The sequence below is a fragment of the Trichomycterus rosablanca genome, chromosome 5 (genome assembly GCF_030014385.1).
Source record: "Trichomycterus rosablanca isolate fTriRos1 chromosome 5, fTriRos1.hap1, whole genome shotgun sequence".
NCBI lineage: Eukaryota > Metazoa > Chordata > Actinopteri > Siluriformes > Trichomycteridae > Trichomycterus > Trichomycterus rosablanca.
This window is the reverse complement of record NC_085992.1, coordinates 40338404-40366100: the sequence shown is the minus strand read 5'-3', so window position 1 is coordinate 40366100 and position 27697 is coordinate 40338404. Positions and strand designations below refer to the sequence as shown.

General features: G+C 38.6%; 1 protein-coding gene across 1 annotated transcript; it reads right to left on the bottom strand.

The window, feature by feature from the left end:
- Positions 1–885: 885 nt before the first annotated feature.
- Positions 886–26465, bottom strand: rrp12 (ribosomal RNA processing 12 homolog). Its single transcript, XM_062996165.1, has 34 exons — positions 26287–26465; positions 21393–21613; positions 21199–21282; positions 20952–21028; positions 18987–19092; positions 17648–17764; positions 17351–17489; positions 16663–16790; positions 16099–16197; positions 15892–15983; positions 15694–15805; positions 14676–14776; positions 14107–14221; positions 13761–13903; positions 12492–12613; positions 12309–12373; positions 11499–11661; positions 10897–11051; positions 10728–10795; positions 9156–9249; positions 8907–9065; positions 8734–8814; positions 8540–8645; positions 7891–7998; positions 6310–6467; positions 6101–6192; positions 5380–5541; positions 4157–4323; positions 3932–4042; positions 3813–3856; positions 2787–2862; positions 2266–2333; positions 1288–1370; positions 886–1200 (listed from the first exon to the last, which is right to left on the bottom strand). The coding sequence occupies exons 1-34, from the start codon at positions 26423–26425 to the stop codon at positions 1101–1103; spliced, it is 3855 nt and encodes a 1284-aa protein (XP_062852235.1). The 5' UTR covers positions 26426–26465; the 3' UTR covers positions 886–1100.
- Between the last annotated feature and the right edge of the window lie 1232 nt (positions 26466–27697).

Genomic DNA, 27697 nt, shown 5'->3' with positions numbered 1-27697 from the left:
TAATAACCGATTCGAATCGTGGCACTTTTTAACTGTTTTGTGATGCATCGTTACATACCTAATTTACATATATGGAAAAAAAAATTTTATTTAACAATTGAATAGATGTGAACATACTGTCCAGCTGCATTATTAGTGAAATAATAAGTGTGTGAGAGTTGTGAATTCAAGACACTTGTACCCATCATCCACATCTACAATCTAATCTTTCTTTTTACAGGTCATAAAACTAGTGTAATTTTTTCTGGATTTTAAGGTATAATTAAGCTAAAACTACAAAATATCACTTCTAAGTTACCTCACAAAAACACATGCAAAACACAATCAGGGCCTGACGGATATAGCCAAAATCATATCATGAACAGCAACTGTTATTTATCAATAAACAAATTAATTGTATTTTAAACAAATGAAAATGTCATGCTTTTTAGAAAATGTTACACATTGCATTATATTCAGATTTTAAATTATAATTCAGCACACGCAGCACATGTGAAGTACCTCATGAGACTGGTACAAGTAGCACCAGTGGTACCTGCTAACAGTTTGAAAAACCATTGACCTGATCAATAAAAAGGGAAACACTGACCCCTACTGGAAATAAAGAGCAGTGCCTCATCATAAAGCTGAACTTTGATTTATGCATAGTTTAGTTTTTAACAAGAAGCATTTTACTGTTTGGTTTATTACTGTAATTCTGATTGATTGGGGGTCATCAGAACTATATATTTTTATAAGAGTTTATATTTTCATAATGATGAATAGTCTCTTAGTTTTGGCAATGTTTACTTCAACTAACATCTCACATTTAAATACATTAATCACACAATATCACATTGTGCAAACCAGTTCCAAAATAAGCTTAAAAAATAAACACATACAATATCAGGAAAAACTTCAACAACACGTTTAATAGTGACTGAAATCAGAAATATAATCTATGAAGTCAAACAGCTTTCTTGGGTGCACCAGTAATAAATCTGTGCACCCCTCTCTCCAGTCCATTAGTATAAGCACACATGACCAGGCCTATAACCTTCTTTAGGTCCACATATAAACTGTCCATTCACATCCAGTAATATTTCACATTTAAATGCACCTCAAGCTCTCCTTTTGCTTTTGAATTTCTTTCCCAACAACGCTCCTTTCTTTGCTCCTCTCACCAGGCCCTTGAACTGGCCATCCAGTTTAGCCTTTTTCCTGTCAACACATGTTATCATGGTATCAGACAAACCACATCAGAAGTCAGTGCTAATACTGTTTAAAGATACCAAATAGCTTCATTACCTGCGGTTCAGCTGGTCCTTCTTGAGAGGGATGTAAGCATATGGATCATGTTTACCCTTCTTCTTAATATCACCTTTTCCTTTCTGTAACAGCATGTTACATATTACTAACACACACAGACACACCACTAACACACACCGGCACATTACTAACACACATTAACACAATAAAGACTCAGGAACAGGAGAAATCTGCAAACCCAATTAGAATGAACCAAATTACACAAAGACTCAGAATTAAATACCTGAATTATTGGGAAAGTGAAACTAAAGTCAAATGCAGAGTTATTTGGCCCTAAACTGACACTACAGTGCAGCAAATGATCTGAGCGCAGTATCCGACCCTAAATTAAGAAACACCTTGACGAGGTACAGACTGAGCGCACACGACCTGGCCGTGGAGACGGGGCGACGCACCCGGTCCTGGCTGCCCCGGGCGGAGAGGCTGTGCTACACTTCCTCACCCAATGTACCAAATACCACCACATCCGGGCCCAATTCTTCCCCAAATTTAACATCATCATCCCCAGCTTCAACTCCCAGACCCTGACAAACTGCCCCACCTACTGGGGGGGACCACAGAGAGAGCTGCACACTAGCAGCACTCTACACACACACCTGCTACCAGGTGATGAACAGTGGGTGACTCACACACTCACACACTTTTTATTACTACCTCATCACTGGTAATGTTACCTTTTTTATTGTTATTATTTGCACTGTTTTTATTATTTTATTTTTCTTTGCACCTGTAACTTTTGTATATATTTGTTCCTTCTTACTGTTATTTTTCTTTTCTCTGTAACTGAGCTTTGGCAATGCGAATGTCCTTATTTGTCATGTCAATAAAGCTTCCTTTCAGTTTGAGTTTGAGCATGTATTATACTGATTTAAACTAATCACCTGATGGTTTACTCATGTTTCAAAAAACAGTTACTTTTGCTCTTAATTACTGTTAAGTATTTATATCCAACTTTACCTTTGATTTATAATTGGCCCCTGACTCCTCTCTTCCACCCAGAGGTCTGTGGATCCCGATGCCACCAGCTAAATGAAAAACAAATCCATATTAATAAAAGCAAGCAGCTTATCCTATATTACTAGAAAAACCAATCAAAATATCAGGTCACCAATAACAGTAATGTCAGCCTTCCATCTTTTTACGCATGCTGACTTTAAATAATAATTTGAATGCATTGTACACAAACATTCAACAACATTCTGTCCACACCCTGTACATGATGCATGCATGTACGTATCACCGCTTGGCTCAGTGCTCTGGTAACATTTCATCCAAACACTATTTTGAATAACCTGATTTAGCATGAATTTGACCCAGTACTATATCAGTTTTGGTTCTCAATAGGAGCCTTTACTGCATTTACAAAAAGTCTAACAAATAAATTACTGGTAAACACTGAGGTAAAAGTGGACAAGTAAAAGGTTTTTTTATTATTATTATTTCACCATATTAGATTACAGATGACCATGTTCCTCTACCTTTGTACTTTATTTGAGGTTCAATCTCCATATCGTCATCCAGATCATCTTTAATTTTCCTCTTCTGGTTCTTTTTCTGCTTCAAACAAACACGTCGTTTAGTGGGTTCTTTTATAAGCATATACACTCACTGACCAGATTTTTACCATTCCGTTTATACACAGGCATTTACATACATGGTAATAGCCATGACAATATAACAAGACTTATCAGTGGAGGCAGCAGAACTAAGCTCCAACAATAACTGTCCTGAACCTTATCATATTACCCAATATTCTAGGCACATTTTCTTCAAATGTGGTGCATTACACACGTTCTTATGTGATTTTCTACCAAATGATTAGTGTTAAATTACTCATGAACTCATCTGATTAATAGTCATGTATATTTTATATGTAGTAATTTACTGGATCTTGTATATTTTAAGGTATTGGATTTGAGGCACTGCCTATGAAAAGGCACTTGCCCTTGGAGGTGGTAGCTCATTGATCAGGTACTTGGCTAGTGATCAGAAAATCCTTCGCCATGTTACCACATTTGGGCCCCTGAGCAAGACCCTTAACCCTCAACTTCTTTCACTATGAACTCTGTACAAGCTCTACATTTTAGGGCAGTGTTAGTTAAGTGGTTACAGTACTGCTCTTATTAAACAGAAGGTTGCTGGTTCATACCACACAACTGCCTTAAGCCCTTGAGCTCTTAAGCAAGGCCATTAACCATCAATTGCTTGGATAACATATACTGTCAAAATTCTTATCAAGAGGAAATCTACTCTTTTCCTCCAGCAACTAAAGGAACACTTGTTGCAGCTGTTCAATTCAAAGCTGTATGCACACACAGCTGACCACCACAAGCCCACCGCTGACCACATAATGGGTGGTGGATCATTCTCAGCATGCTCTCACTGATTTGGTAGTTCGATGCTAGTATGTGGCTCTGGTAGTCTGCACCAGGCGCAGTAGATGGGATACAGTCTGTAGCTACTGAATTAAACATCTTTTACCTTTAGCTTGTACATCTACTTACAGTTTTAACTCCAGCCTCTTTCAGGATGTCATCAATTTCACCATCTAAAAAACATTCAGCACAGTCACAAAGAGTCATCACTAAATTCTAATCCAGCTTAATAAAAACCCCACATTTACCTTTAGATTTGTCATCATCATTATCATCTTCCTTAATGATCAACCGCCCATCTGATGTCACCTTGAACCCATGCTCTGCCTTGGATGTCTTTTTCAGGTCAGGGTTGGTGGCTGCACACAAAAAGAAGGAATAAAGTATGTCAACACTATCTATCTGATAAAGCTTAGCTGAAATAAGCATGCATGTTCTGCTTTGCTCAGATTTAGCCCAAAAGAATCTCTTACCAAGAACTCTCTGTGCTGCTTTAGGATCGAGGAAGTTAAGTGGTTCATCAGACACGCCCTCCTTCAGCCAGGCCTGAGCCTTCTGTTTAACCTGCTTCTTTTGGCCTTTTTTAGGCTTCTCATCATCAGAGTCTTCAGAGTCCGTGTCTGCTAAGATGTCCTCAATACTGCAGGCGCAGAGAAAATACAAAAAGAGGATGTTTAAATCCAGTGCCCCCTACTAAAGATTGTATGTAGATCAGTTTTAGTTCATATTATGTGTTTGGTTCATATTTAATATATTATATAATTAAGTAATTGTCTTTAGGTTTCAGTTTTAGTTATTTTAGTTGCCAACAAAGTTGTTGAGTTCATTTCTGGGCTTCATTTTTAAAAAGGAAATGTTGCAATACACACTGGACATTGTGTAACCAGTGAAATGGTTACAAATCAATCATCATGTCTAAAATAGGAACCAGTACACACAAAAAGCTAAATAATTTGATAAATAGACACAAAATATACAACACCACCACCACACAACACAGGGACATTAAATCGGACTTGAACTCAAGCACACACTGACTTGTACAGTAATTTTAAACCTACATACTCCTTTAAAATTTACTTTTTTAAATATTTATATGTATATATCGGTTATAGTATATATTACTGCTGCTATTAGATATATCCATTCATACCTATATCTAATATTATATCTTGATTATTATAATGTATATTGATAATACATATATTTGTATATATTGTTTATAAGAATATATATATATATACATCCGTCAATCTCTCTATAACTGTTTAGGGCCCCCAAATGGCTAACGCTGACCCTGATGTTTGTTTGTTTGTGTTTATTGCCATACCAGCAACATACTGCCTATATTTATTGCATAGACAGATATTGAAACTGTACATCATTATTTGTACAGTTTACTTGTTTTATATCAAGTCTGTCTAAAAAGTTCAGAATTTTAATTAGAGGAATCTTCTCGAACAATTATTTTATGTTCTCAACCCTATAAAAGTCGTCTCTGATGGGTGAAATTCATTAAATTAGCACATAATTGACAGGTTGCTTGCCAACCAGGAGGTGTCGGTGGGTGAGGGCAGTATGACCAATTCGGCACCTGGTTATAATAGCTTGGTCTTGCCTTTTTTTAAGAAGTCTCGGTTGTGTTTGACCCTGATGTACAGCTACAGTAGTGCTGTCAATTTCAAAGCATACATACCTGTTAGTCGTGGCTTTAGCAGCGTTTTCCTCGCTGTCTGATTCCTCGTCCTCCTGAGCTTTGTTCAGCAGCTTGCGTCTCTTTGTTCTGGCTTCCACTTTATGGATGTTTGCCAAAACTTTGTGATGCTCTGCAGGCAACATGCTCTTCACCAGCTCAAACCTGAACAGCAGAGATACAACAATTCAACAGTTTAATGATATCAGGGCTGAGCATGGTATTATGTTATTATGGTATTATGTCATATTAGGTTTAATGATCTGTCATTTTGCTCTAGTTTTGCAAACAAAGCCTAAAAAAAAATAATCAAATATTTAACATCATGATACAACACTTTTAAAATAAGGTATTTGGGTGCCCAGGTGGCACAGCGGGATATTCCGCCAATTAGAATCTCAGCTCTGCTACCAGTTAGCTGGGTGCCACCTAGCAAGCATAAAAAGAGTGTAAACACATAAATAAATCAGTAAAAAAGGATGTATTTAATCAGTGAAGATCGGAAAATCTGTAATTTATGCTAGCCCACCACTACTGGGATCCTAGGTTTGAATCCCTAATGGTGCTATTGGCCGGTCAGGAGTCTACCTACAGACATGACTGGCTATGTCTAAGGGGATGGATGGCTGAAGCCCCACAATGAATTGGCTTCCTGTCCAGAGTGTTAGGGCATACTAAATACAGTTAAAGTGATGTACTGTAGTGTAGGATTAAATAAACATACCCAAACTTGCGGATTAATTTAGTGAAAACACTCTTCAGCTTCGTCCTGCAGTGCCGTCTCATATCTTCTTTCATAGCACCAATGCCCTCCATCTAATGAAGATAAAATTTAAACTTTTACTTTAAAATCGTGTATTAACTCTTTTTAAAAAGAAAAAGCCAACAAATAATTGTTAATGGGAAGCTCACATATTTGGTTCCGATACTTACAATGACCGTTACATGGCTGGCAAGAACCTTTACATCCAGGGCGAAGAGGATGACTTTGATGAAAGCTATACAGGCTTTGACGATCTCGCGTGTCCTGCAGCCGAGCAGCAGGCAAATGTTCTGCAGCAGCTGCTCCAGCGATGACACATCTATAGTGTCTAAATGATATTAAGCTCACAGTCACAAACCAGACAAGCTGCAAAGCTACACCATTATCAAACAGCAGACTGGCAGTTAGGGTTGCCACCTACGTATATCTGACAAAAAACCTTGACACTGCCGTATATGGAAACAATTTTGTGTGGCCAGAATTGGACGAATCAAAACATACTTTAAAGTACTGCCTTTTCGGGTGCCCAGGTGGCACAGCGGGATAATCCTCGGTTCGGGATATTCCTCGGTTTGAAACCCAGGGTTGCCACCATTCAGCTGGGCGCCATGTAGTAGGCATAATTGGCAGTGTCTGCAGCAGACGTTTCTGCTAGGGCGGGATGACTGGACTATGCGGGAGGCGTCTTCAAATGCTGTGTAGGCACCCTGATTGGCAGATAGAGAGGTGCCTGTGCAGAGTGCATGGGTGAAAAAGGGTTCCGCTAAGGGCTGTGCGCGGGTCGGAGAAGCCGTGAGCAGCAATATACCCACTTCTACGGCAATAAGGGATCCCCCAGCAGTGGAAGACTATGCTAAATTGGGAGAAAATGCATAAATAAAATAGAAAAAAAGTACTGCCTTTTCTGCAACTCTGCTGCTTATGTCTCTTGACTAAATGGTGCCAACACATTCTCATCTAAAGCCTCACACTTAGTTCTGCCACAGGACATCTTAGTTACTTCTTAGTCATCTTAGTCAATGAATATTTTTCTTGTTTCCACAGTCTATGGGACAGGCAGCTGTGGCCATGTTGCCATTTTTTTAAGCATGGTCCTCCAAGCAATTTTGCCCTCTTGTAACAGGAAAAAACAGAAAACAGAAAGTGGATTGGCTTTAGCCATGCGGTGTACTGTAATTACTGAAGTACGATGAATGTTGCATTATAATTTTCTATTTGACTGGCCTGCCAGATAGGTGACAGTCTCATGTTCGTCCTCCATCTCGCCAATGGTAGATACAGCACAGTTAGCTATCGGTTAACTGACAAGACTGCCTGATGGGGAAAAAATGTGGAAAGCATCAACGGGATCTAACTGGGACATTTAGCATCCCTAAAGAGAGAGAGAATACATTTTCCGGGACTATTATTTTTTTTGACTATTTATATTTAGGATTTTAACTTCATGTTTTACACACTTTGGTTACATTCATGACAGTTCACAAGTTTGTATCTCCAATTCACCTCACTTGCATGTTTTTTTTGGACTGTGGGAGGCAACCAGAGCTCCCGGAAGAAAACCCACGCAGACAATGGGAGAACCGGCAAACTCCACACAGAAAGGACCCGGACCGCCCCACCTGGGGATCGAACCCAGGACCTTCTTACTGTGAGGCGACAGTGCAGAGGTGGCAACCCTAGTGGCAATACATTAACAGATCAAATCATCCTAATAAACAAATCATGATATTCATGTCTGTAGAGCCGCTTACCTTTATACTGAAACACAAGTCTGGTGAGTGCCAGCACTGTACAGGTGATCATCGTCACCGATCCAGTGAGTCCGACGTACACGTGACCCAGGTACTCATTTATGGCATCTAAAGCAGATCAACACAAAATAAAAGTGGTTTTTAAACCTAAATTAGGTTGGTTGTTGACAATTCCTACATGCTATCCAGGGTTTACTGTGACTACAGTCAACACAGGGTGTTGACATCAACAGATTTCTTTGAAATATGATAAACAGAAGTGTGTAATTATGCTTGGCACATTTTTAATAGTATTTGCACCACACAAACAGGCTTGTATCCAAATTGTTAAGCCCCAGCATATTTTGTTTAGTTCTGTTAGATAAACTAAGCCACACACAAAAGGGTCAGTGTTAACAGGGGAAAAAGCAATGGCATCCCTCCCACCCAGAATGTCCAAGTCTTAAACAGCTGTGGCACAGACAGGATTAAATGCTGCTATATCTGACTGGACGAACCACGTTTTTAAGCTGCCCACCAAATGTTACACAACCAAGAATAAGGACACCAGAGCTGCTTTTACCTCTACTATTCTGTAACCAAAGCTATGAATTTTTTTAGATTTATGATCAGTGGACTGTGCTAATATGGCTCAGTGAAACAGACCTACCTTTGGTGTTGCCACAAAATCGGACAAAGGCACTGCCAATTTCCACCAGAAGGGAGTAGGCATTCTTGCGGGCTCCAACAGAGACTTCCTTTGTACAAATAATGACCTAATTCAAGGTAAAAATATCATCATGACCAGCTAGAAACACACACAACTAAATTAGATGTGTGGAAACCAGTTGTGTGTGAAGATACCTCAGGGAGGAGTGCAGTGATGAAGGCCTTGTGTTCCTCATTCAGCTGTTTCACAATGTGAATGAGACACTTCAGTCTGGGCTGTACATAAGCAGAAAACGGTCAGAATCTAACATTAAAGTCTTTGCATTTTGAATAAACATTTATACAGAGATGTCTGTGTGGTCTCTTACTCGTTTAGCTGGTGAGGAAGCGCTTCTCAGACTGTCCAGTAGAACCTCTTTAAGCCTTTCCAAATTGGCCAGGACAAAACGTTTACACGGCTCTCTGTCTCCTCCACACATTTCCTCCAGCACTCGGTATGTTTTCTTTTGAATACCAGAGTCCTTACTCTGAGTAACCAACCACAGACACAAACATTAGCACCAGTATAAAAGAAATACAATAATAATAAAATAATAGAACTCTTAGATAAGTCATACCTCTAAGTGGGGTTTGATTTGTTCATAGGTTTGCGTCATTGTTGACTCATCCACAAACGCAGCCATTGCTACGACCAAATCCATCACAGTAAGTCTGGGGAGGATTCAAAGAAAAATTACATTATTGTTATTATTATTAAACATGTCAAAATACACTGACTATTAGCTTGTTCGAAATTCCATGCCAAAACAATCAGCATATATTGCCACAAAGCATATAATTTATTTTATACACTATAAACACCTTAACTCAATTAGAAGGGGTGTCCTAATACTTTTGATTATTATTATTAAAACATGTGGTCATTAAACTGTGCATTAATGCTTGAATATTTTATGCATTTTCTCCCCATTTTCCTCCTGATTTAGCGCACTCAGTTTTGTCTTCAGCTGCTGTGGGATACCCGATTGCATCCGAGAAGAGCACGTCGCTGCCCATGTCTCTTTCGCCAATCAGATACGGTGGCCAATTAGTATCTGCTGCAGGCACTGCCCATTACGCCCAGCCAACTGGTGGCAACACCTTGTTTTGAACCAAGGAGTTCAGAATCTCGGCACTGGTGTGCTAGCGGAATATCCCGCTGCGCCACCTGGGCTCCTTATGCTTTACTATTTTGAATGCAGTCAGACCCCTGACTGGCACCAAGCCAATACCAAGGTACAAAAACAATTCAGCAATTTTGCAAATCAGTACTGTGTTCATTGTTTGTTTATTTATTGGTTTAATGCTATGTTAACACATTGGTTACATTCATGGCAGGATCATTGCATATTTTCTTTCTTTTTTTTTTAAAATCATGTTATAGTCTTTCTTGTTCTGTTTTTGTTTTGTCTATCTTCATGTGTGTCCTCAGTTTTATATTCGTGAAGAGTTTGAGTACTGTACAGTAGTGTGTTAAACTGGTACCACAGTTCAACTAACTGTCAGCAAGTAAAGAACTTAAAATGCAGATTCCTTTTATTAAACTCTATGTGCACATACTGAAATATCACTAGTGTGATACAACAAAGAACAACATATTTTTTATTGTATATACATTTCAGCATGTTGTGGTCCTGTTTTGTGTCTGACACGTAGTTACCTACAGCTTCCACTGAACATGAGCAACATTTAATAAACCAGGACACAACAACCCATGAACTATGTAGCTAAAAATATGGCATCCTGTGACTGTGCCACATTAAGAGTCCATGAGCTCTTAAATATAAAAAGTTGTGTTTTAGGTTTACTTTTGTTTTAACAGGGCTTTAGTAGATTAATGTTCTTAGACCATTGTCTTATTTTACTAGGTTAAGGAAATGTTTAGTAAATGTAAGGAAGCTACTGGCAGTCTTTCTGGATACAAGCATCTGCTGAAATATGTAAATGTAGCAATATTTATCTATAAAGACAGCATAGCCATATAACTATGTCAATGCTTTGACAGTGAGTGTTGCCAAAGTAGCCATAAATATGCATATAGTGTGTCCAAATACTTTTGATTATTGTGTGCATGTTGGTTTAAGTAAAAGATTAAAGTTTGTAGAGTGTTTTTTATAAAAAGTAAAGTAGTATTGAAAGACTTTAGTTACCGTGTAAACTCAGAGCTGTCAGGGCTGCTAAGCCTCTCCAGCGCTTTCTCCAAAAATGAGCAAACCATCTGTAAAATACAAATGTACATCATTATTCAAACACTAAGCATAACATGATAATTAGCTATAAAGAATATCCCTATAGAGTGTAATGTTGATGGCAAGTTACCTTCTGATCAGTGACAGTAAGATAAGCTCTAATGGTGTCAAGAACAGCCAGCCTGGATGGGTCTGTGTCTCCGGGTGTCGGTTGTTGGGTGTGCACGTTAAACAAAATGGGCAAGAAGTTTTTAGAAAAGCGGCCCACTTCAGTCTTCTCCTCTTCTGCGAAACAGAAACAAATGATGTTTCATTTAAGAAAGGATGGATCATTTTCATACTGAACAATTCTGAAATAATGATATTGTACTGAATAAACTTTTGTCGTAATTAATTGACTAGTGAAACTCAGAGAAAATCAAGATAAGAAATGAAGATTTAGACTCTATACATTTTAAAGGGGTTTGCTTAGTGGGCTAGCAAAGCCCATAAATAGAATGGGGCGTTCTCCCCCTCTTTTACAAATTTGCACCACTTGTCACCCTCAGGTTCTGTTAAAAAGACACATAGCAACTTGCAGTTATGACTGAAAACAATCCAAGCACTTGAGTATTAAGGGCCTTGCTCAAGGGCCCAACAGTGGCAACTTGGCAGTGGTGGGGCTTGAACCAGTGATAATTGTCCCCATTAGTCTGAGGTTACACACAGTGGTTAATCATTACATACACTTACCTGTCTCACAGCTCTTGTTAATCAGTGTGCGCAAAGCTTGGTAGATGCACATTCGGAGGTCAGGGCACTCAGTGATTGCCATACCCAGTGAGCGGGCAATGCTCTTAAAGGAGCTGACCATGTCAGTGGGCTTAGTGCAGAACCCAGGAAGCATGGTCCAGATCTGTGCCAAGAGAAACACACACTGATTAATTACATTTACATTTTAGGTATTTAGCAGATGCTTTTATTGTATGTATACAATTTAAACAATTAAGGGTTAAGGGCCTTGCTCGGGGGTTCAAAAGTGGCAACTTGGTGGTGGTGAGGCTTGAATTGGCAACCTTCTGATTACTAGTCCAGTACAGTCACCACTGAGCTACCACTGAGCTACCACTGGCCAATCAATGCCTCTCTTTCCATATAAGATCATATGAGATCCAATAATAAGATCATAATAAGATCATAATAAGATCATATCTTATAAGATCATTAAGTCTTTTACAAGGTGCATTCATCAATCATTAAAGCATTCAGTTTTAAAGACCACTTTTTTTTAATTATCATCTATTGATGCACATTGGAAAAACTGGCCACAAGACAGGAATACACCTGGATTCATTTCATTCATTTGCTTACACCAAAGGACAATTCAACGCAGCCAGTTGTTTTTCTGTACATGTCTGGAAGGGGGAGGTAACCAAAAGAGGACATACAGTCCATACAGTGACTGGGTGTGAGGTTTAAACCTAAAGAAGTACATGTCCACACTACTTGCTGAGTCACTGTGCCACCCTCCACTAGTGCTAAAAACATATTTTCCTGCATTACCTGCAACTGTAATGTCTGATACACTTTCGCAACAAGCTTCTGTCCTGCTGCCTCCATTTCACCAGCTGAAAAAGAAAAGCCAGTAAAAATTAAAGACCTTTCATCCAAGCTAAAATATTTTTCAAAACAGTGAATACGAGTGTGCAACCCGATGAGAGGTGAACAGACTGCAGAGAGACAAACCTCTCTGTTTTAGTGTGGATGCCAGTGGAAGGAAGTAAGAGGTGAAGTAGGCCAGCTGAGTGTTCTTGACATTGTCTCTGATGACAGGGATGAGCCAGCTGCGAGGAAACTCCAGGTCATCACTGAACACAGACATTTTTGGTAAGAAAAAAACATCCGCAGGAGGAACAAGAGTAAAAATGTATGTATAAACATTTAATACAATGTGTGCAAGATGTACCAGTATTTGTATAGTTAGCACTTTGATCATATTTGCTAGACTTTGACCTGCTAGGTGTACCACAGCAATAGCAATTTGGTACACACGCACAATAACAATAGTCACGTCAATAATTTAGTCATGTTTTACACTTTAGTTACATTCGTTAGAGGACAGGTAGTTCCTGGTAACACAAGATTCATCAGTTCAAGTTTTAATTTCAAACAGTCATGGACAACTTTGTATCTTTAATTCTCCTCACTAGCATGTCTTTGGACTGTGGGAGGAAACTGAAGCTCCCGGAGGAAACCCACACAGACACAGGGAGAACATGCAAACTCCACACAGAAAGGACCCGGAAAGCTTCACCTGGGAATCAAACCCAGGACCTTCTTGTTGTGAGGTGAATACTTAATAATAATAAGAAGAAGAATCTCTGCTTTTGGAAGTCAGAAGCACCAGCGCTAACATCAACCAACATCTCATTACCATGCCAACTTGAAAGACATTGCTCATAATCGCTATGTACAGCCCCACTGCACGTTTGAGAGTGCCTAGCAAGGAGGGGGAGTGTGTATGGATTACACAAATAAAAGAAGATTGGATGCAAAAAACCTAATTGCACCATTGGTGATTGTGTCTATTGTGTGCCCAATAATAAATCAAGCATGACTTGACTTGACTTGATACATGGTTTGACTTGTGGGGCAGTGATAGCTCAACAATTAAGGTACTGGTCTAGTAATCAGAAGGTTGCTGGCTTAAGCACCACCACCTAAACAAGGTTCCTAGCCCTCAATTGCTAAAATTGTATTAAAAACATAATTGTAAGCCACTTAAAAAAAAAAAAAGTATTTGCTATATGCCACAAATGTAAGTACCTTAATATTACTGAAAATGAGAAGCGGGTTTAGAAACGGTGTGTACCCTCGGTCAGATGGCATTGGTTTGGACACATTCACATGAACATCTATTGGCAGGTTTACCCAAATACTAATATGTGGAATTTTCTACACACAGATAACCAATAAAGGAACATATATTGTTAATCACATGATGTGTTGACTCACTCAGTGCCAGTGATGAGGAGAGGAACAGCATTTAGGACAACCTGTGGACCCATGCTCTCCACTGCCGCACCTACAGCCAAATCCAGCTGGCCACAGAACGGGAACTGTGGCGTCGCTCTCAGGTCACTGAGAGACTGCAGACTCTTAAAAGCGAGCGCATTCACAGACAATCAGATTTTAAAGCAGCCAAAGGGACATTTTACAGAATAAGTAATTAACATACTGAATGACTAGCACCCCAAAGCAACCAATCAAATGAATCAAATACATACAAAATGCAAAACTGCAGAAACTGAAACCTAAAAGTCTGTATGGCGTAATGTAGAATGGTCACATTTATCCTCACCGTGGTCATGATAGGATGAGCTCGTTTCCCTGCAGCTTTGTAGAAGCAGCAGAGGATTTGAAGCACGAATGGCCAAGACGCATGGAAGCGATAGGATAAGCCCTCTTCCACGATGCTGCAAGATTTAAGAAAGCAAGCAGTGTATTAATTAAACAGAATTAGAAGACTAGAGTCATTTAGAAAATCATTCCAAAACTAATAAAGTACAAGAAATAATTAAATTGCTTTATATTAATTCAGTTTGAAGTGGGTCGAGAAAAACACTGGGGAAAAGACTGGAATATATTCTGAACAATGCAGCAATCCATCCAACTAACTCACTTACTGTATACCTAGTGATAATTGGGTGCATGTCAAGTGCAAAACCAAGTACTCCGGACCCAGGAGCTGTGTGGTACATATACTGCCGGTTGCACCACCATGCCACCCATTAGTTTCCTTTTTAAAAACATGTTCGGTCTCATTCAGTGATGATACAATGTGCAGGGTGTGCAGGGTGTATTTTCTCATCTTAAGCTAAAATGACTACAATTAAAAGGCAAAAAAAACAAATACAAAGGCAAACTTACTGGAACATCTTACAGACGTACAGCCCATTACCGGCAGAAGTGCTGGGTAGCACAGTGCCGATCTCTGCCATATGAGGTGCCACACATTCATTGATCAGAGTCTGAAAACAAGAACATTTTAAAGCTGAATAACAGTGTCGAAATCTCTCATCATTCTCCTTCCAGAGCTGACAGGTGACATGGTGCACAAATATCCAAAAGACAGAGAAATTCATTAGCAAATCCTGTTTTAAAAATACTGCTGCACACTAAAGCCCTACCGGGTCAGTATCTATCAAAAGTGGTCCAAGGAAGGAACACGTGGGGATGCACGTGGGGAGCGAAGGCTGGCCCGTGTGGTCCGATTCAACAGACGAGCTACTGTAGCTCAAACTGCTGAAGTAGTTAATGCTGGTTAAATGAAAGGTGTCAGAATATACAGTGCATCGCAGTTTGTTGCGCAGACCAGTCAGGGTGCCCATGCTGACCCCTGTTCAAAAGCGCCAACGAGTACGTGAGCATCGGAACTAGACCACGGAGCAATGGAAGAAGGTGGCCTGGTCTGATGAATCACATTTTCTTTTACATTACATGGATGGCCGGGTGCTGTTTTGGCAGCAAAGTGGGACCAACACAATATTAGGAAGGTGATCATAATGTTAGAACTGGTCGGTGTATATATCCAAAAAAACAGAGCAGTGGTAGCTCAGTGGTTAAGATACTGGACTAGTGATCAGAAGGTTGCCAGTTCAAGCCCCACCACCGCCAAGTTGCCAGTGTTGGGCCCCTGAGCAAGGCCTTTAACCCCTAATTGCTCAAACTGGTTCAGTCATAACTGTAGGTCTGCTAAATACCACAAACGTAAATAAATCAAAACCTCATTATTTTTGTCATCCCATTATCAGCCTTATTAGGTCTCTACAAATTGCTCTGAGTTTAATCTGCATTTTGTTGGCGCTATATTACACATCCCAACCCTGGTAACTTGTGAATTAATAACTGGATAATGATGCATAAGTAAAAGTTAGCTCTTACAAACCTTCAGCGTTTGTGTGGCAGCAGAGATGACCTGTGAATGTGGGGACAGGAGACAGGACACAACAGTGGAGAAGAGGCGAGGCAGATGACCCAAACTCAGAGAGCTCTGTAAGCTAAACACCACACATCTGTTTTTTTCCTTCCCTTTCAGACACATACTGTATCAAAAATATTTCAATAATCAGGCAGTTAGGCCAACCTGGACAGATGAACATGTGCTTTCTCCATCACAGCAAGCCACGCCAGCAAGGGCTGCAGATCGTTTTCACTGGGGATGTAGTCATACAAAGCCTAGCAGAAAGAAACACCCAATGATAATGACATACATTCAAATAAAATTATTAATAAAACAAGCCTGAATGTGTGTGTGTGTGTGTGTGTGTGGTTGCTGGTATGTCTGCTGTACCGTGATGATCTGTGCATTTAGCTCTGCAGACATGGATGAGGGGCTGGGTTTGCTGCTGAAGAGTTTGTGAAAAGCCTGCATGGCGCTTGCTGTTACTAACTGAACAAAAAGACAAACAATTAATTGTTTTAGAATACGAAATACCACAAGTGTCACTGTGTACAAGTACATGTTTAAAATATATGAGAGTTCTTCAAAAAGTTTTTTAAACTCTATTTATTAGGAATTTCAAAACAAATTCCATCATTTTTCTACATCGTCACCTTCCGATGCATTTTCCCAGCATCATACCAACTTAAAAAAATGCTTTTGGTTGAGCACGTAGCCACTGATGCACCGCTGCTATCACATCATCATCACATGACAATCTTCTTCCTCTTAAAGCTTCGAGTGTCCAAAAAGGTGGAATTCAGATGGCGCTAAATCCAGACTATAGGCTCTCTCTCAGTCTCTCAGACATGACCAATTACTACTCCTCTCACCCTCACCATTTCCAACCTAAATATAAAAGTGTGGAAACTTTTTGAAGATCCCTCGAAAATGTAAATGCTGACGGCTTCTTACCACATGACTCAGGGTCATCAGACGCAGAAGTGTCTCACAGCAAGACTTTACCGAGCTGTGGGGAAACGTAGTAATCAGCTCTTTCAGAAGTCCCAGAACATGCAGTGTGGTCGTGTCCTCCTTGTTACCTGTACACACAAAAATACACAAAACGTAAAGTATGTTTAATATTATTTGGGCGTATTATTTCGCCTCACAACAAGAAGGTCCTGGATGTGTGTGGCTAGTGTGTTTTAGCACTGCACCACCAAAGTGTCCTTTTAACCCACAATGTTAACAAAAAATTACTTTTAAATCACTGACATTCCTAGTTTAGGGTTTTTCAAACCGTGGATCGCGACCCTTAGGTGGGTCGTGAGCCAAAAAAAGGGTCGCAGAGAAAAATAAAAAGCAGCAAAGGCACATAAACACAAAATATACTTGTACGTGAACACCCCTTGTGGAGGCTTTACATTACATAGTGTAAACCACAGTGGGACCAGATTGCCACCATTTAATAAACCCGGTTAGTAGCCTGAGGCACCTGTACAGGCGGTGGAGGATCGCAGAGATCAGTGTGTGGCTCCTTGTGCGCGAATACTGGCCTCATGGGCAAATTCACCGAACGTGTGGGGGAATAAGAAGAAACTGGTGTATACATGCCAGTCTACATCCTCAGCCAAACAAAGTGCAACATGGGAAAGCTTACCTCCTGCCTGCTCCATTTCTTTAATGCAGTACTTGGCTGTGGTGGCTGCAGCTGGATGGTGGTTGGGTGCGTTATCGGTGAACATACACTCGCTGCCACGCAGGACGGCACAAATACCCTGCTGAGCTGCTTTACGCACCTGTGAGACACACAAATAAACAATAACAATAAATAACAAGCAGAAAAGTGTGCTGCATGTATTCTTTAAACAAGTTCAGATGTATTAATGCATTCCATTAAAAAACAACATTATTATAAACTATATTGAAGAATTCTGGGGATGAATTAGGAGCAGACCTTTGGTTTGGAGTGAACAGTGAAGCTGAGCAGGCCGTGGTAGACCTGCAGAGTGGACGGGTAACCCCACACTGACAGATCCTGCTTCCTCAGCAGTGTAGCCATGCAGGACAAAATCTGTAAGAAGTGAGTAAAATAATAGATAAACAAAAATAACATTTATCTAGAGCAGTAAATGGCACCCAAGATGTTTTATAGATAAATATTTTACCCCTTTGTTTAAGTTTGCACAGTTGGGATTAATAAATTAGGACTGTGTGTTGATATTTTTACACTCAAAACACACTAAGCTTTAAAGTAAGTGATGTTTATTAACTGGTTAACTGATTATATACTGGTCACAATGTTAATGTGTTCTACATTACTGCAATATTTTTTACTAAATAAAAGTATAAAGACTTACTGACATAAAGCTGCTGGATGTATTTATATTACAATGGGAGTTTATTTAAGATTTTAACGTCATGTTTTACACACTTTGGTTACATTCATGACAGAAACGGTAGTTACTGGTTACACATGACTCATTCGTTTAAGTTTTTATAGTCAAACACAGACATGGACAATTTTGTATCTTCATTTCACCTCACATGCATGTTTTCGGACTGTGGGAGGAAACCCACGCAGACACAATGAGAACATGCAAACTCCACACAGAAAGGACTTGGATCGCTCCACCTGGGAATCGAACCCAGGACCTTTTTGCTGTGAGGCGACAGTGCTACCCACCGAGGCAACGTGCCGCCCTAATGGGAGGTTATAAGCTTGTGATGATTGGTTATCAATTTAAAGAAACTGGGTAAATTTGCACCCCTAATTACAAAAGTTAACTTACTTAACCAATTACTTATTCGCATAACTATGTTTGTTTGTTTATTAGGATTTTAACGTCATGTTTTACACTTTGATTACATTCATGACAGAAACGGTAGTTTCTCATTACACAAGGTTCATCTGTTCACACAAGGTTATATCGAACACAGTCATGGACAATTCAGTATCTCCAATTCACCTCACTTGCATGTCTTTGGACTGTGGGAGAAAACCGGCGCTCCTAGAGGAAACCCACACAGACATGGGAAGAACATGCAAACTTCACACAGAAAGGTCCCGGACCGCCCCACCTGGGGATCGAACCCAGGACCTTCTTGCTGTGAGGCGACAGTGCACTTCACATAACTAAACAACAACCAATGTCATGAATGTTATCCACTGATAAACCTAAAAAACTAGAGATAAAGACTAAAGAAACTGGTTATACTAAGTCAGTCTCTATGGTCCCTCTATGATCTTTATAGCTTCATGCCAATTTTAAAAATAAGAGAAATGTTCAACTTACCCATCTGAGACAGGACACGGAGTCAGCGCTGGCTTGTTTTGACATGACGTCCATAAAGGCCTTCGCTGTGTCTGAAAACTTCTTTATCAACACTGAAGCTGGTACTCTACAAAGTCAAAGACAACACAAAGTATGTTAAACTGTAAAAATACACACACAATCCTGAATTATTCACATCTTTTGGCATAACAAGGGCAATATTTGGTGGTGAGGGGTTCAGAAAAGTCTGCCAGTGAAATGGCCTTTCACCAGGCAGTAACTGAGTGGTGTAAAAAATAAGCATATACCAAATGAGTTCTGTGTAGTGTTGCTTTACTGGAAAATGAGTATGTAGTAGTAGTATGTAGTATGCAGTAGTATGCAATTTGGGATGGAGCCTCTGATTCTAGAAGATGAGTTGAGATGCAGTGTTAAACGAGTAAAAGCGTGATAGCAGCTAAATAGAGACAATTGTCCTTTTGTATAATACAAAACTGTATTGTTTGTTTATTAGGGTTTTAACATCATGTTTTAGACTTTGATTGCATTCATGACAGGAACGGTAGTTACAGGTTACACATGATTCATCAGTTCTAATTCAATGTAAAACACAGTCACAGGCAATTTTGTATCTCCAGTTCATCTCACTTGCATGTCTTTGAACCGTGAGAGGAAACCAGAACTCCTAGAAGAAACTCACACAGACATGGGGAAAACATGCAAACTCCATACAGAAAGGATGCAGACCGCTCCACCTAGGAATTAAACAGAGGACCTTCCTGCTGTCCTGCGACAGTGCTACCCATTAAACCACCCTCTCAGTATCGTCTGCCAAATGGGATATTATGAAGTGATTGCTGAGGGTGCTTTTTGTCTATGATGATCTGGTGTGATTCCATCGACCCATTTAGAAACAATTTGTAATGAGTCTATAACACATTATCTTCCAAGTGGATGTGCAGCTGTATCATTTTATTTCTTTAACGGACACAAACTAGAAGCTATAATAATGGCTAAAGCTTGAAATTCTGCATGGCAATTAGGGCTGGGCGGTATGGCCAAAAATTTGTATCACAGTATTTTCAAGAATTCTGATGGTTTTACGGTATATCACGGTATTTCTTTTTATTATTATTAATTTAGATAGATAGATACTTCTATGTAGGTCTTTAGCTGATTCTATTTTTACAATATATTTATATAATTCTTTTTTTACTGAGTAGAACTATTATTCTGTAATACAGGTATAGTGCATCACACATGTCATTTTGTAACTATTACAACCTTTAATGCATTTTAAACAGTTTTCTTCTTACTGCACCTTTTAGACGCCCGCTTATTTTGTCCACACAGATGATCCTTGCATTTAAGAAACAACATTAACTAAAAATTAAAAGAACCCTTTGAAATCTATTTGATTGCTGTTTGTTTCTTGCTTACTTTAAAGTCAGTTTGTACAATTCTATTGATTTTTGGATGTTTATTGGCTGAAAACGAGACGAAAGAACCTTGGACGTCAGGCGAACATCCAGTATAAAACTAACGTCCAGTACGCGAATCCCTTCCCTATATTGTTTAATTTTTATTTTGAGATAGAGGAAATATATGCAAGTCAAACATACTAATACAAAAATTCAGAACAACAGGGGATGCTGTGTCGATATTTTTTCTTGTAAATGTTTAATTCAGAAAATTAAAATACGATCCGTTTTTCAATTTCTGCTTGTTTGCTATTGGACCTAAATGCTGCCTATATTTGAAGTCTACAGCAACTGTATAAACTATGCCACGGTATGGTGGTATATGGAAAAATCCATACTGTACGAATAATTGAAGCTGATATACCGGATGTACCGTCATACCGCCCAGCACTAATGGCAATTTGCTTATAAAAACTATATTTGCTTATAAACAACTATATTTACCAGCCTAGCAACATATTATTATATCCAATTCAAAATCTGCTTGTATTTTATCATAACGTACCTTTTCATTGCCAGGTTTAGGAGGTAAGCAACAGCAGCCAGTGAATCACTGCTCTCTACTGCCTCAAGAGTCGTCATCTGTTTCAAGAGTTACATTTACAGCACCAAGTGAATTAGACATTATTTTATTAATACCAACAATGTAATTATTTTATAATGTCATACTGTTTATGACATGTTAGCTTAAAGCAATGTGTCAAGAAAAGATGAAATGATATAAGAATCTCTTGAATTTAAAACCCACTAACCAAGGCTGCAAAGTATTCAGTATCTGTTTCCTTTCCTCCTTGAGAGCGAATCACTTCTGTGACAGCTGCCAGTACAGCACAGATCTGTACAAGACACCATCAGCATGTATTTTATTACAGTGTATTTAAGGCATATGTTAAAACCATGGCAACATAGAAAAAAACACATTAGACTAATTCTGTGTAACACTAACCTCCTTATGATCAGCAGAGTTGGAATCCCAGTATCGCTGAACTTTTCTAAAGGTCAGGTTAGAACAGTCAGATAAACCACTCAGAAATGTGCCAGATGTTCTTTCAGAAAGAGCTGTAGGCTCCTCCATGGCATCCTCCACAACATCTCTGGAACTATCCAGTGAACCTGACTGAAGTTCATTGTGCAGTTTTAGAGCATCGACTGTAAGGTCACTTTTCTCTGTAAAAATATAATAATAAAAATTTAAAAATGAACAACAGTGTAAGGTACATGTACCCACTGTGTAATAAAAATGCAAATGTAAATTCTGTACTGTAGAACCTTTTGTTTTTACTGTGACCCAATATGACATTCTGTGCACAAGGTTGCATAAAACCAGCATTTGTATGTACTGTATGTATCAGTTAAAATGGGAGAGTTCAAAACGCTTACTGTGGATTAATGTACTAAAACGATGACCTAGGAACACTAAACTTCTCTTACTTATTTCTGGTTATAAGTACTCTCTCTACTACTAAAATGACCAACCTTTCCATTTAAGTATAATACAAGAAAACTGCTTAAATGCTACCTAAAAACTCTGCTTCTTTTGGATAAGATCGGCCACCCCTATTCTATAGTTTAACTGTTACTATTTTTAAACAGCTTCTATTTAGTGCCATGGTGTTTCCAGGTCATTATTTTAGTATGTTAAGGGTCCGTGTACCTTTGGTAATTCGTTTTTCACTTTAAATCCCAAAGTTGAAAAACAAGAAAACGGGTCGTTTTTTGTTTTTCGTTTCAAAAACCAATACTGAAAAACGGGAAAACGGGGCGTTATTCGTGTTTCGTTTTAAGATCAAAAATCAAATAACAAATAAGCAGAAATTGAAAAACGGGTCGTATTTTAATTTTCCAAAATCAACATTTTTCATCAGTTCAATCAGAAATAAAAGAGCGAGCGCGTGCACGTGCTGAGGTGCGTGTACACGCTTCATATAAAGTGTAAATCAGGTACAAGTGTTGAGAAGACGGAGCACAAAGTCATAATAACGTTACCGCGTCCCCTGTTCTATTACCGTAATACAGGCTTATTTGTTATTTGATTTTCGTACATGTCACGGTGAAGCTATACAACATCTAATGCTTCTTTTTAATCAGTGTTCTGCCTATTATTTACCACATAACTTTTTGAAATATATTTTGGATGTTTATTGGCCGAGAACAAGAAATATTGAATCGCCTCGGTTAAGGATTCGAATCTTCGTACTGAATCAGGAATCACGAGTCCGAGATCTGAATGAACCCGGATCCTATAGGTCCTCTGATTGGCCCTGGCTCTGAGTGCACGGAAGATAAGTGATATCTGGATGCATTTTCATGCAGTAAATCAATCGCAATCAAGATGGCAGTACAAGTGACTCAAGTGAACCGAATCACATTACTGAGTGACTCAGACTAACCCGAGTCCATAAAATGAACCGAATTTACCACCACTATGTGACATGTACGATTAGTTATGCCTGTATTACAGAACTGAGTCCTATACGGTAATAATAATAATAACGTAAAAAATAATGCAGCATTCTTTTTCTTAGAATAGCCCCCTATTTTTTTTTAGGATAAATAGTTCTTGTGTGAATAACAAAGGCAGGAAAAAGTACAGCAGACACAAAAGTCAGAACAGGGGACGCGGTGTAACGTTATTGTAACTTTGTGCTCCGTCTTCTCAGCACTTGTACCTGATTTACACTTTATATGAAGCGTGTACCTCAGCACGTGCACGCGCTCGCTCTTTTATTTCTGGTTGAACTGATGAAAAATGTTGATTTTGGAAAATTAAAATACGACCCGTTTTTCAATTTCTGCTTATTTGTTATTTGATTTTTGATCTTAAAACGAAACACGAATAACGCCCCGTTTTCCCGTTTTTCAGTATTGGTTTTTGAAACGAAAAACAAAAAACGACCCGTTTTCTTGTTTTTCAACTTTGGGATTTAAAGTGAAAAACGAATTACCAAAGGTACACGGACCACCGTTAAGCCATGTTAAGCTTTTTCCATATAATAATAGATTGGCCAGTAATGACTAAGAGAAGTTTGGTGTTCTTAGGTCACGTTAAGCTTTTTCCTTATAACAGGTCTAAATGGGAACACAAAGTATAACGTAAAAATGATTTTTCCATGTTAAGATTTTCCTTATAATAATAGGTTTAAATTGACATAAAAAGCGTAACAAGAAATTATTACTTCCATTTTGGACCACAGATTTTTCATTTCAGCACTAGAAGGTCCTTATGACCAGTAACAAGTGAGAAAAGGTTGGTGTCCTTAAGTCATTGGTTAGTACATTAAGCCACATTAGGCTTTAATCTTAGAACTATAGCTATAAATGGGAATAAAAAAATTAAAAAAAACCTTAACATCAAATGATAACTTTCCTTTTGGACCACAGGTTTGTCATTTCAGCACTAGAAAGTCCTTATGACCAGTAATAAGTGAGAAAATTTTGGCGTTCCTATGTCACTGTTTTAGTACATTAGGTCACGTTAAGCTTTGTCCTTAGAATAAAAGGTTTAAATGAGAATTTTTACATAAAACCTTAACATAAAAATAATGCTTTCCTTTTGGACCACAGGTTTGTCATTTCAGCACTAGAAAGTCCTTATGACCAGTAATAAGTTAAAAGTTTAAGCTTTTTCTTATAATAAAAGGTTTAAATGGGATTTTAAAAAAGCATGATATAAACTATTACTTATCTTTTGTCATTTTAGTAGTAGAGAGTACTCATGACCAGTAATAACTGAAAGAAGTTTGATGTTTCTGGTCATTCTTTTAGTACATTAAGCCACAATAAGCTTTGTCCTTATGATAATAGGTATACATTGGGACATATAAGCTTAACAAAATGATTACTTTCCTTTTGGACCACAGGTTTGTCTGTTGTTCTGGTGTTCTTAGGTCATTGATTAAGTACATTAAGCCACATTATGCTCTTTCCTTAGAATAATAGGTTTAAATGGGAATTTAAAAAAAAACCCTAACAAAATTATTACTGTCCTTTTGGACCACAGGTTTGTCCTTTCGGCACTAGAAAATCCTTATGGTCAGTAATAAGTTAGAAAATTTTGGTGTTTCTAGGTCGGGTTTTTAGTAGGATAAGCCATGTTAAGCTTTTTTCTTTATAATAACAGATTTAAAGGCAACAAATAAGCTCAAAATAAAATTATTACTTTTCTTTTGAACTACAGGTTTGTCATTTCAGTAGTGGAAAGTACTTATAATCAGTAATAATTGAAAGAGATTTGGTGTCCCTTGGTCATTGTTTTAGTACATTTGATCATGTTAAGCTTTCCTCTTATAATAAGTAGTAGAGTAGTTGTGGGAAGTACTTATGACCAGTAATAATTGAGAGAAGTTTGGTGTTCCTGGGTCATTGCTTTAGTACATTAAGCCATGTTAGGATTTTCCTTATAATAATAGGTTTAAATTGGCATAAAAAGCATAACAAAAAATTTATTTTTGGACAAGAAAGACCAGTAATGAAAGTCTGGTGTTCCTATGTCATTGTTTAAGTACATTAAGCCACATTAAACCTTTTCCTTATAATAATAATAGGTTTATTGAAAACAAATAAGCTTTACATAAAATGATTACTTTCCTTTTGCACCACAGGTTTGTCATTTCAGTAGTAGAAGGTACTTATGAACAGTGACCGATAAAAGGTTGGGGTCCTTAGGTCATTATTTTTCTTTTGGACCACAAGTTTGTCATTTCAGTAGTAGAAAGTACTTATGACCAGTAATGACTGGAAAATCAAATTAATAAGTATCTATGGTATATTTTAATCCTCTGGGTCTAGTATGTCTATTTTATCCTTAATATAATCAAGAATAGGATCCCACATTTTGTGAAAAAAAATCAATAGATCCCTTCAGGGAAAATCTTATCTTCTCCAATTTAACACATGCCAAAACCTCTTTAACCCAACGATCATATGTAGGTGGGAGACTATGTTTCCACTTAAGTTTTGTTGTTCTTAGGTCATTGTTTTGGTACATTAAGCCACATTAAGCCACATTAAGCTTTATCCTTATGATAACAGGTTTAAATGGGAATTTAAAAAAAAACCTCAACATAAAATTACTTCTTTCCTTTTGGCCTACAGGTTTGTCATTTCAGCAGTAGTTAGTACATATGTCCAACAATAACAGAGAGGTCTGGTGTTCCTAAGTAATTGTTTTAGTACATTAAACCAGGGTGGCACGGTGGCTAAGTGGGTATAACTGTCACCTCACAGCAAGGTTTTGTGGCGTTTGCATGTTCTCCCTGTGTCTGCGTGGGTTTCCTCCCACAGTCCAAAAACATGCAAATCTTTTTTTCTGCAGCTTTTCTTTTTTCTTATAATAATAGGTTTAAATGGAAATAAAAAACGACGTAAAAAAGATTACTTTTCTTTTGGATCACAGGTCTGCCATTATAGCACTAGATAGTCCTTATGAGCAGTAATAAGTGAGAGAATGATGGTGCTCCTGGGTCGTTGTTTTAATACATAAAACCAAGTTAAGGTTTTTTTCTTATAATAATAGGTTTAATTGGTAATAAAAAGCATGAGGTAAAATGATCCCTTTCCTTTTGGATCACGGATGTGTCGTTTCAGCAGTAGACAGTATTTATGACCAGTAATAGGTGCTCAGCACAGTAAGCCACGTTAAGCGTTTTAGACTATCCTGTTAAAATACTAACCATTTTTATTATTAAAGTCATGGCACAAAACCCTGGTGTAGTTGATGTTAAATAATGTAACTTGCCATGTCTTCATGAATGAACTGAATATAAAAGTCGACTGAGCGATTCCTACCCACGTGTTAGTGCAGCCTGTACATTTAAGAGTAAACATGAGCAGAACTTTACCTATAGGGCGGCTAAAGAACCGGCTTCTGGCAGCTTGTCTGTATCTGCTGGTCTCTGGGTTGGAATCACTGCTGTGTCCTTTCTTCCATCGCTTTAATTTCTGCGCTGCTCCTGAACGCAATTTTCCAGATTTCACCATGTTAACAGAAGCGAACCTGCGACTCTTCAGCCACGCTTGTTTCTCCGGCCTGCAAGTCGCGACCAGAAATCGTCATCACCATGAGCCAGATCTGGATCTGTGCTAGTGCACAGACCTTTCACCAGGGGGAGACAAAAGCGAACAATAAATCTGTACTAAGCATTAACTTTATCCTGATCAGGATTAGTGCTGGTAAATTCGGTTTATTTTATGGACTCGGGTTAATCTGAGTCACTCAGTAATGTGATCCGGTTCACTTGAGTCACTTGTACTGACATCTTGATTGCGACTGACTTACTGCATGAAAATCAGTGGCGATTTCTCTAAGACTGCAAGGGAAGCTCAGCTTCCCCTACAATGTCAAAAATTAAATGGTCAAATATGTACAGATGTGTTAACATTCCATTGACTACAAATGCGTTAGAACACGTTCATCTCGAAGATGAGTTCGTTCAGAATCAGCTACTTATCACAAATCGACTGACTCGATTTTGTTAACTTCTCATATTACCGTAGCTTCAATGCATTTGCCCGTAGAAGCTGAGCGTCTATTCACTTCAACGGGACTGCATGGAACGCTGGTCATTGGATAAATAACACGATTTTGTCCCGCCCCCGGACGCTGAGCGTCTCTGGGGGTGAATGGAGCTGTGGGCGGGTCTAGACGCGGAGCTTCTGCAAGATGATTGGAGGATCAGTCGAAAGGCTGAATCCCGTTTTGATTGACAGCTATTTTGAGATCTACACCGTCACTTAATCACTGGGAGCTTCAGTCCCATCGCGAATTTTGCGAGTGAAGTCGAAAGACAAACTGCAACCCATTTCTTGGTATTTGCTTGGTGAAATTACTTGACCATTTCCATTGTTCATTGTGTAAATAAAACACACTCATAGTATTTGTTTCAGTTTAACATAATTTCAACATTTCCTTGTTCGAGTTCAGGCCATTTTCTTGAAAAGGAACGTAGGGCAGAATTTATGTATAAATAAATTGACAAATTTTATGATGTAAGCCGACAATGAGCTTCCCCTTTTTGAAAGACCAGCAGCCGCCACTGGTTCCACGGGACCACGGAACGCATTAACAGGTTTCCCATACATCCTTATGGGAAAAAATACCTTAAAACTCAATGTCTTTTAAACTCAATGCCACTCCCAGAACCAATTGATGTTGAGTTTCAAGGTACCACTGTAGTATAAAAAGTTTATGGATGGCATTAAACATAGTGGTTGGAAGGTTTGGTCATCGGTAGCACCACTTACATAATGCAA